We start from the raw sequence: 10751 nt of genomic DNA, 5'->3' as shown, positions 1-10751 counted from the left end.
CATGCCAGGGAGACCGTGACTTGGTCATACTTTCCAAGTCCTAATCTCCTTTTCATACCGTGTAAAAGATACATAAATACTTTGAATAATTTACCCACTTTTTCTCTAAGATTAAGCACCAAGCACCAACATAGAAAGCACTCCTCCCTCAAAGCTCCATTAATTATCAACCCCATTCAAATTTCTTCTAATGTTCAAAAACCCTCGAAAACAACAAGAAACCAATATGGACGAGACCATTTCCTTAATCCTTCATGGGTGCAAGTTAGCTAGGGACCTTGAATTAAACCTAGCAAACTTAGCCAGCCAGCCAGAGATATTTTCCAAGTCATGTGAAGATATCATTAGGGTTTTTATTAATGCCAGGGAAAGGCTAAATGTTCATCAACAAGACACCACTTCATACACTCATCACATGTTGTTTCGTGAGCCACGGGAATTACAGCAACAACAGAATATTGATCCTAGCCTCCAGGAATGGCTAAGGACTGGTTGCCCATCAGCCATGGAGACGTTGTTTCATCAATCACAGGTCCTTGTTCCTGAGAAGACGCAAATGGGGTCTGGAGACTTTGTTAATGAATTAGGCAGTAGATCAGATCATGTTCACGCAATAGATGCATCCGATCCTGGCAGAGGTGCTTCATCATCGTCACAAAGACCTCGAAGAAGGTGAGAAATTTCAATGCTTATGTTTAGTTTGCATAACATCAAAACCTTAGTAACCGTAACATCTTCGTGTGCATATTGTAGATGGCTTGTGTTTTACTTCAGAATCATCTTTGTAAACCTACAATAGTTCAATGTGAATTGCTCTTAGACGTGCTTTACGACTCACATACGAATGAAATTGTAAGGAAAGTATATCATAAAAGCAATTCCATTTAACCCTTTTTTCTTGGGAAAGAGGGTCGGTAGCATATTGTTCGTGCTATACATATTTTTTCTGTGAACATTCAAAACTTTAAGTATATTCATGCATACCTTTCCTTCAATTATATACATGGCATGTGTATTAATCCTGTTTAGGAATTATCAGACCACTTCTCAACAAGTTCGGATTCGTTTTATTAGGCTAATGGCTACCTAGCTACTATACATGGTTGTGAATATGCAGGAAGGATGATGCCGAAAGACGGACAGTGAGGGTACCTGCTCAGCAGTTTGGCAATACTGAAATCCCACCAGAAGATGGCTTCACTTGGAGGAAATATGGACAGAAAGAGATACTCGGTTCAAGGTTCCCGAGGTATTGAATCAAAATATGCACGACTGAGAGAGAATACTGTTAACTCTTCTAGATAACACGTGTTATATGACAAAATCAAAGCATAATATGTATATGAATGCTCTTCTTAGACATGGAAAAGTCTTTTTATAATATATTGAAATTGCGTTTCTTTCATGCTAGCTTCTTTTTTTACCTTTCTTTCGGACATTGACTTGGTATACAACCATCTTAAAGATTGAGCCATTGACTGCTTATTGGCAAAAACGAGTTTAGTAAACGCCCAAAGAAGATCATCGTTTTACATTAACAGACTTGAAAGAATGAATGTTAGAAAAATCAAATCGACCAAGTTCATTAAAATCATGTTTATTAGGACTAGTTAATTACTTGTGCCATTAACATTTGTTGTTTATTTTAACTATATACTCGATCTGTCCCTTTCAGGGCTTACTACAGGTGCACCCACCAAAAGCTGTACCATTGCCTAGCCAAGAAACAAGTTCAGCGACTTGATGACGATCCCTACACCTTCGAGGTGGCGTACCGTGGCGAGCACACTTGCCACATGTCTGCCACGGCACCATCAGTTCCACCACCAGCAGCAGATATTGCACAAGAGATGGCCCAAACTATGAGTGCTCAGCCTCAGCCATCTGCAGCAACTTCTCTCGCTAGATGGCTGGAATTTAGTTTGGGTTCTGGAGGTAGCGCTGGTTGCAGCAGTAGCAGCATGGCTGCAGGTGCTGGTAGTGGTGGTGAAGGTCCCTCCACCGCTGGTCGATACAGTAAAGAAGCTGACTACCCTATAATAGACATGGCTGATGCCATGTTTAATTCCGGCAGCAGTAGCACCAATAGCATGGAGTTTCTTTTCCCTTCCATATTGGAAGAAAAATGGGATCAGGCAAGCGATAAAAAGCCTTGAGGGTGCTAGATAGTTAGAATAAGTGAATCTCTTGTCTCTTTCGTGGGGGGATATATTTCAACTCTATAATTAAGCCACTGAAAATTACTTTCATAGGTCATTCTCAATTCATTAATTAAGGCATCGCTTTGGAATTGTAGACGTGAATATGATTTTGTACGTGAGTGTGCTAGTTGTACTATATATATATATATATATATTTATTTTAGTACGTGAATATGGTTTTGACAGGGATTTTTTCTTCATTTTATGTGGTTGAATGCTTCAATGACAGGGAACAAGTCTCAAGTACAGAACCTTGTGGGTTTTGAGCTCATAAATGTAAAATAATGTCATGTAATTTTAATTGTTATTAAATTAAACAAGTGCTGAGAGAAGGTTATCTTGGTCTGTCCATGGACGTCTGGATCAGGATGAAATGAACCGAAGGGGCATCGGATAATAACTCCATCCTCCTTCTCTCTTGAACGGCCGGCGAAGTAGTTTTTTCATGTGCAAACAAACCCAGGCAGATGCGAGCAAGAGGTTTTTCACCCACCCTTCGCGGATATAATAAATCCAGCTCCCTTTATTTTGTTTTTTTATTTATTATGATCCTTATAGACCAGAATATCAATTTTGTTTTTTTTGCTCCAACAAGATGTTTCCTCACCACGTTTTGCTCCCATAGCATGAAATTTCTCCTCCTTCCTCTTTCAAAAAGTGACGCATTTTTAATTTTATCTTTTGGGTCTAAAATTTCTTATAAAGTCGTAGAAAATAATTTTTTAACCACTTTAATTCCTATAAAGATATGAAGCATAAATGGAATGAAGGACCAGCTATGATATGATTGGAATGTTAAGGATTGATAGACATTTTTATTTGAAATATATATACATATAAAGGAAGGTTTTCAAGTGATTAAGAAAGGACTCGTCAACTTAGATGAATCAGAAAAAATATTTCATCAGTTCTCAAATAGTATTAACTAAGAATATCATTGGCCAATGTGCAATAAGATTTGAAAAGAGTTTCAAATCTTTTTCAAACGATCAATGACTATTATGTAGAGAACAATCATGATTTAACATGGTAGATATACTCCATGTTTTAATGTTAAATTGAAATGTTATTGATAAAAATATATTAATTATATTGAGATACCAATCACTGAAAGGTTATGTCAAATCATTAATGACTTGTCTAATATTTAGGTATCGTGACATGTTGCTAGACGATGCACCTGATCTTCAAATATAAATTAATCAATTGTTGAATTGATAATAAATTAAATTATTTATTTTATTTAATTCAATTTAATTAAAATTAAAATTTCTATTTGGACCAACATATTATGAACCTAATTGGTCACACACATTAAGAATCATTAGTCATAAATTAAACTGTGATGATTTAATTAAATATGACTTGGTTAAAATATATTATATAAATTAAAGACTAGAATATAATTAATACAAGGATTATATTTTAGACCTAGAAAAATCAAGTAAGGACTTGATTGAGTTAATTTCTATAATTTTCCTGAATTAATAAATGGATATTTCTCAAGGGTAAAATTGATATTTTACTAATTTATATGATTTTTTAGATTTTTCTATAAATAGTAAGCTATACTCTTTATTTTTATATAGTTGTCTATTAAACAGAAAAAACTACTCAAGTCACAGAATATGGAGGTAGCACTCTAGGTATAAGATTTCTCACTAGTGGTTCATATGGATTATCATTAGAGGTTAGAAAATTTGACGACTTATTGTTTGTGATAACCTAACCTTTAAAGAATTATTCAAAGTTGAAGAAGATCAAATCTTCAAGTAATAAAATCCTTAAATAACTCTAGATTTATTTAAAGAGATCATAAAAATTCTCAAATTATTTTATTTTATTGTATCTATTGTGTAAATGCTCCCCCGTTAATAATTGATAAATATATAACTAAAAGTTTCCTATTTGTTATTTTACTAATCGGAAAAGGAACGAGGCAATAAATTTTAAATATCTTGCGATCAATCTGCGCTTATTATTATATATTAAATAATTTGAGCAACATACAAATATTCTCACGTGATAATATCTCTGTATGAAACATATCTTACATTTTTTTTTTATTATTTGTTATATACTTTACATCATCCTATTCAATAATTTAAGTTTATTAAATTTGATTCTAGCTAACCCTCGATCGAACCTCTTTGTTCTCTCATTTGATGACCGGACCGGGCCGGGTGGGGTGGTTTTCAAAACCTTGATTTCAAGTATGTATATATTTAAACAATTCTTATGACTTAAAAGTATGCAATCTCTCGTCTTCAAAACAAATGGCACTCTATGAATCCATAGTGTCAAAAGGTCTATTGCAACAGTGATTTATAGTATAAAGATATTGTTAAAAGAAAACGAACCAAACTGAGAACCAGAAAAAAAATAGTGAGCCTTCACATATTCTCATTAAGTCTCTTTCTTTTTAAGGCTTTTATTCTTGATATAAATCTTCATTTTGTTTATATTTCAGCCCTTAAATTTAAGAAATAAAAGAGAGAATCATTAAAAAATTAGAGAAAAATAAAAAAAAAACTGATCTCATTGTTAATAAGTTAAATTTGATAAAAAAAAGTGTCATTAGAATATTTTTTTAATGCTTCATTTTGTTAAGAAAGGTACATCGAGGCTAATTTTTTATTATTTGTATAATCTTTTCTTACCATTAAAGACTAGTTTAAGGTTAGAAATGGGTTTTTTAAATCCTAGAATTTGGATCCTAATGTTTTGGTCATCTCATGAGGTCAAAATTCAACCTTTAAATAACTTATGGTTTGCCATTAAATGTGACATGACATCATTATTAAAATAAAAATTAGATAAATAATGCATCTTCCACTTAATTTAATAAAAAGTAAAAGAGGATTAAATGCTCTAGTTTAGCCTTACAGACCCATGAACTTTTGGCCTTTTTTTATTTGAGCCATTAGTCAGCCCATCTAGACCCAAACACATGGATTTTTTTTATAAAGTTTTTTTTTATTTTTTAAAATTTAATTAATTTTTGTTAAAATAAAGTAATTTAAAAATATATTGAAGATATTATTCCATTAAATATCATTCAATTTTTTAATTCATTTTGAAATAAGATTATATATTTTTTTAAAATATTAGCAAGCATTTTATTACAACCCTAGATGCGTAATGTCATAGATTTAAAGATATTGGTATATCTAAATATAAATTGGGATAAATGTTGAACAAAGAGAAAGGATAGGAAAAAACCAAAGAAAAACAACAATGACAATGCATCCATGGTAAATTTAACATGAAATATAATTGAATTTGGATTAGATAGTTTTTTATATAATTTTTTCAAGAGAGCAGTGAAATTAAGTTATTTGGATTAGATTTATATATATATATATATATATATATATATATATAATTTTTTCAAAAGAGTAGTGAAATTAAGTTGTATTTTTTCTGATACTTATACGGGGTGGGAGAGGATTGTGTCATTTCTATATGAGATTCAAAATAGGTAGTGTGTGAAAACGAAAACCCAGTATTTTATGCATGAAATATGGCTAATTGAGAGTGGGAGTGATGAAAGAAAACCTGGATTGGCTTGGTGGCTCGAAATTTGAAGGGAAGAGCTATAGCAATTTTCCTCTTTTTTTTTTTTTTTTTTTTTTTTAAAAAAAACTAGTTTTCTTCGGCTAATTCAAAAAGTAAAATGAGTTATAGTATCTAGAGTGTTTCATAGGATAATGGGTTTTTGTTCACAGAGTGATAAGTTTGTTTTGCGATAATTTAGATGTTAGGCGTCTAGAAGATCTTGTGTTGCCAAAAAAATATTAATTTGAAATAATAAAAATAAATTTCAAAGTTTTTGAGACGCAATGCGAAATACAAATCCAGTAGGATAGAAAAACTTTGAGTTGGCATGCATGCTAAATTATATATATATATATATATATATATATATATATGTTGATAATTAATGACTTAATTATGGAGTTAGGTGACGAATATTAATGTTGTGGGCAGAAATTGATAAACTAGAATTAAAGGGGTCGAAAATAAAATTAATTAGCCCTTAATTAATCCGTGGAAGATTCGATTTCCATTTACTAGTTCTACTTTTCGTGAGTTTTCCATCAGTTCCCACTTTACCTTTTAAAATACGTTTGGACTTTGATTTTAATTTGTCGACCAATTATAGTTCTGTTCCGTTCACGCTCCGGCACCTCTTTTGTTTTCTACTATTTTTGTATGTAGCGGCACCCTAGCTTCCATGGCCGTACCTAACTTTTTTCAACCTGAAAAACAAAAAAAACCCCTTAAAAGATGGCTGTGTTTTTTAAAAACTGAGACAAATTTGATAACCAGCATCTTGATTAATTTGATTAAAAAAATAAGTAACAATTATAACAAATAAATTATATAAAAATCATTTTCTCGAGCAAAGATGAGTTAATACATGAAACTTATAATCTCGTACATGAGAATGAGATAAATCTATAGAAAAAGTGTACAAACAAAAATTAATTGTTTAAAAAAAAGATATTCATAAAAAAATCAAAGCCAACCCGGTCAAATCTTCAAACCCATGATTCCAAAGGTTAATAAAAAAATTCCGATCAATAAAATTTTAAGGAATAAAATAGAAAAATAAATTTTCAATAAAAAAGGATTACAAATAAAACAAATATAAATAAAAAAATAAGGATGAAATCTGACATAAAATGAAGTAAAATATTGAGGCATGGAATTGAAAAAATATTTCAATTAAAAGAATGATATAAAATATTGAGGGATATAATTGAAACTATTATCCAATTAAGAGAATGATATAAAATATTGAGGAATGCAAATAAAAAAATAATTTATTTAAGAGAATAATTAAAGATAAATAAAAAATCAAAATCAAAAGAATGAGGACAAATCTGAAAGCCAAAAAAACTAAAGGAGGATTAATTTGAAAGAAAACTTCAATTCCATGTATAATATAAAATAAAATAAATAACAATAAAAAAAAAAGACCACATCTAAAACAAAAATAAATTAAAAGGCTGCTTTGAAAATATACACGGGTTGGCTCTAGAACCAAGGAGGAGATAAGGAAGAAGGAAAAAAAAAAAGAAACTACCACAAGTGAAAAACCCATCATATTTTCAACACACACGCTATCCAATAATAAAAACAACATCGTAAGGATTAAAATGTCGTAGTTGGAGTTGGAGTTTGGCCACTAAATAATGTTATAAGCATCGTCCAAAAACCATATCAAGATCAGTCACATGTACAACCACCCTTTTAAAATTAAAAAATAATTTATTTATACACAAACACTAAACTATCCTAACCAATCTCAAGAACTAAAAAAAAAATACTAAAATGAAAAGATAAAAAAGGGTTTTGATCCAAGATAAAGACAATTCTGATGTAAAGGCAGTGTGATAATTGTATTGTGGAACTAAAGTGAAAAAGTCATAAGAGCTCTACTTGTTAATATTTTAATTTTTGCCTCCAAGAGTACATGAGAAATTTCGGAATTAAAAAAATAACAAAAAAGACCATTATACCCTCACTCTTAAGGTTAATTATGTTATGTTTATAGGGGCAAAATCATCATTTCAGTGCGAATGAGTATGGAGCAGCAGTAAAAAATACATAGTAATATCACTATCCCTTTTATTTGCTTTTAAAGAATTATATATATAGACAGACACACACAGACACACACGTATACACGTGCAAAGTGTCGGTAATATTCTAGATGGAGACGAGCTTTTGGTTAAATATTTCAACAAAACGTCTACCTCTCTAATTAGTCCATCCTCCAATAGCATCAACTTTTCTAGTGTGAAAGAGGAAGCTGATCATTGCCATGGGGTCCCTGCTAATACATTTATATATATAGTTAAATTATTGCAAACAATATTATTAAAACTTTGAGTAATTATATTTTAAAAAATATTCTTATAAATCACTTAGAATAAATTAAAATGAGTAAAGTAATTAGAATTAAAAGTTATAAATTTTAACCTTTTGTTTTTAATTTAAGTAAAAAAATTGAAGTAGTCAAATATATTTATAACTTTTTCATGGAGTTAAGAATGAATTAAGCGTTAACCAACTTAAATATTCAAAATATAAAAATCATGCAAAACATATATAACCTAAGTTTCTCCCATTAATTTATGCTTTAATTAGCTAGGGACCATTACAATCTTTCTTCACCACGAACAGCAGAAACTAATTAATTATAATAGATAAATATGTATACACATGCAGAATATATTCTGTTGACGTGGGGGTGTCTATACTCTATATGAATACTAATTTTAAACAGGATTTAATTAATTATTGTAGCCGCCTAGAAAACTTGCTCTAATCAAAATGAAAATCACAGTCAAAATCAAAAGACTTGACGACAAAATCCATGTCCAAACTTTGAGAGGTGACCTCTGTACATGAGAACAAGTGTATAGAATCCACTGCCTCATAATCAGACCTCAATATCATGGTAGGCTCATCCACTGGTTCTTCAAATGGTATGAGATCCTTCCACATGAATGAATTTAAAGACGAAACATTGTCTGCTAGACCACTTGGTGTCTGATCTTCCTTAGATTCTTGCTCTACTTCACAGGACGACCCCACAAGGGGATGATGATCTTGTTCTTCATATCTAGGAATCTTTGAATGAGAACTGACACTACTCGTAAGATTGCAAGATTCCCAGGGATCAGAATCTGTGATGATTTGTGGAGCCTCAGGGATGTTTCTGCATGTATGGCTGCCAATGTATGTGGTATGGTACAAGTCTGGGTTGTCTTCCATTCTTTGGACTTGTTTTGTTGCCTTGCAACCTTGTTCATTCTTGCGAGAACACCTAAAGTAACTCCTGTAATCAATCAACGAAGTGGGATTAGCGCAACAATAATTTCTTCACAGTACATGTGCAATTTCTTAAACTATATATATATAGTGATATATAGCAGCAAAAGCCAATCCTTCTCCACTAGCGCTCCCTTTTCTATCTTCACTTTTGATTGCTTTATGAAAATTAATGGTCGAGGACTCCACTACTTTTCAAGATTGCAACGAGACTCAAAATTAATGGATCCATAATTATATATCGGAATAATGAAGCATCAAATGAAATGAGAGGTTCTTTACCTTGGGTATTTAGCATTCAAGATCCCCTTCTGCCCATATTTTCTCCATGCATGACTGTCTTCAATCGTAGGACAGACTGTAGTCCATGATTGGGAAATCTTTCTGGGAGCAAGCAAAGATGTTTGTATTAGTTTTCATTAAAATTGAAAAAATAAATAAATCATGCAAATGTATCACCAATTATCTCACATTAATTCAGCACAATCCAAAAGAAAAAGAAAATCTCACAATTCCCCCCTCTAAAGGTACCAGAAGTGCAGGTCATTATCATGAATATCTTTATTTAATTATGATGGTTACTAATTAAGGTAGAAGCGCAGTAATTGGATGTATAACTAACATTTACATGATAACGATGGATATGGTTAAACTTACTTTCTCTTGTAACAACCTCTCCTATCCTTGGTAGCCGGCCTCTTCTTGCTCTCGCCGGAATCTTCAGACCTCCGGTCATCATAACACGCAGAGTCTCCTAGTGAACTTGCTAGATTTTGACAAATCTCACCACCTGCACATTCACTAGAAGTAATGACAGAAAGAGTCTCAGAAAAAGATCTTAAGATCTTCCCTACAAGCTCACCCGCTGAAGAAAAACGCCCATCAAAATTTCCACAAGGTTTCTGGAGGCGAATTTGAAGTTGGGTTGCAAATTCATGGCCTTGAACAAGTTCTTTTATCACCTTTTCCCTGCTTGATGATAGTTTTTCACTCAAACAAGTGCCCATTATATCCAGTTTTTGATTCTTTCCTGCTTGGTTTTTTTTCTAACTACTATATATACTACAGAAATGGGATATTTGGATCACATATATTAGTGGTGAGTGAGCAAAAGAGAAGATAAAGATTGGCTTTCATGCCTTTTTCTTTCTTTGACTAAAAAGACATGAGGAAAGAGAGAGGTAAAATAAAGGAAGATTGAAGGAAAGAGGCAATGGAGAAAGGTTCACGGAAAATTCCTTCCAAATATATATATATATATATTGCTTACATAAGCGTTGTTACGTTTTCACTATGATGCAAGGCTGATGCCAAAAACCTTGAAGCTTCCCTTTTTTTTTTCCCTGTGTCGCACATGTGCGGTACAGTGGCAATTGTTTTCTAAGATTAGGATATTCAGTCGTAGGTGGGTGGGTTGAAAGAATAAATTTTTTTTATATTTTATTAATAATTTAGTTAAGAAGATTAGTTATGTAAAGGGAAGTTAATATCACTCATTATATATTCTATTTAAGATAAATTATATTGTTTATTTGTCTGATTACTATGACATTTTTATTTTCCAACCATTAGTTTATCTATTAATTAAAATTGGACCGCACCAGTAAAGTAGACTATAGCTTTATAGATCAGGTCTAACCATTCTTAACATATTTTTTGCATTTGTTTTTTTTAATACTAGAAATACATTTTACATGTAAATTT

The 10751-nt window shown here is 31.6% G+C and overlaps 2 protein-coding genes across 2 annotated transcripts; one reads left to right on the top strand and one right to left on the bottom strand.

The window, feature by feature from the left end:
- Positions 1-136: 136 nt before the first annotated feature.
- LOC133668991 (WRKY transcription factor 55-like) lies at positions 137-2379 on the top strand. The gene is made up of 3 exons (XM_062089009.1): positions 137-672; positions 1118-1249; positions 1676-2379. Exons 1-3 carry the CDS (start codon positions 191-193, stop codon positions 2154-2156), a joined length of 1095 nt encoding a protein of 364 aa, XP_061944993.1. The 5' UTR covers positions 137-190; the 3' UTR covers positions 2157-2379.
- Positions 2380-8318: 5939 nt separating this feature from the next.
- LOC133669580 (WRKY DNA-binding transcription factor 70-like) lies at positions 8319-10235 on the bottom strand. The gene is made up of 3 exons (XM_062089777.1): positions 9705-10235; positions 9330-9431; positions 8319-9054 (listed from the first exon to the last, which is right to left on the bottom strand). The coding sequence occupies exons 1-3, from the start codon at positions 10052-10054 to the stop codon at positions 8538-8540; spliced, it is 969 nt and encodes a 322-aa protein (XP_061945761.1). The 5' UTR covers positions 10055-10235; the 3' UTR covers positions 8319-8537.
- Positions 10236-10751: the final 516 nt, after the last annotated feature.

This window comes from Populus nigra, chromosome 12 (assembly GCF_951802175.1).
Source record: "Populus nigra chromosome 12, ddPopNigr1.1, whole genome shotgun sequence".
Taxonomy (NCBI): Eukaryota; Viridiplantae; Streptophyta; class Magnoliopsida; order Malpighiales; family Salicaceae; genus Populus; species Populus nigra.
This window is presented reverse-complemented; position numbering and strand designations above follow the sequence as displayed.

What these genes read in the sequence shown, in the direction of transcription:
- LOC133668991 (XM_062089009.1), top strand. Translation starts at nt 191, where the DNA reads ATGTTCAAAAACCCTCGAAAACAACAAGAAACCAATATGGACGAGACC. An exon ending in TCACAAAGACCTCGAAGAAG is followed by an intron (nt 673 to 1,117) that starts GTGAGAAATTTC and finishes GTGAATATGCAG; the next exon opens with GAAGGATGATGCCGAAAGAC. An exon ending in CTCGGTTCAAGGTTCCCGAG is followed by an intron (nt 1,250 to 1,675) that starts GTATTGAATCAA and finishes TGTCCCTTTCAG; the next exon opens with GGCTTACTACAGGTGCACCC.
- LOC133669580 (XM_062089777.1), bottom strand. Translation starts at nt 10,054, where the DNA reads ATGGGCACTTGTTTGAGTGAAAAACTATCATCAAGCAGGGAAAAGGTG. An exon ending in AGAGGTTGTTACAAGAGAAA is followed by an intron (nt 9,432 to 9,704) that starts GTAAGTTTAACC and finishes GCTTGCTCCCAG; the next exon opens with AAAGATTTCCCAATCATGGA. An exon ending in TTGAATGCTAAATACCCAAG is followed by an intron (nt 9,055 to 9,329) that starts GTAAAGAACCTC and finishes GATTGATTACAG; the next exon opens with GAGTTACTTTAGGTGTTCTC.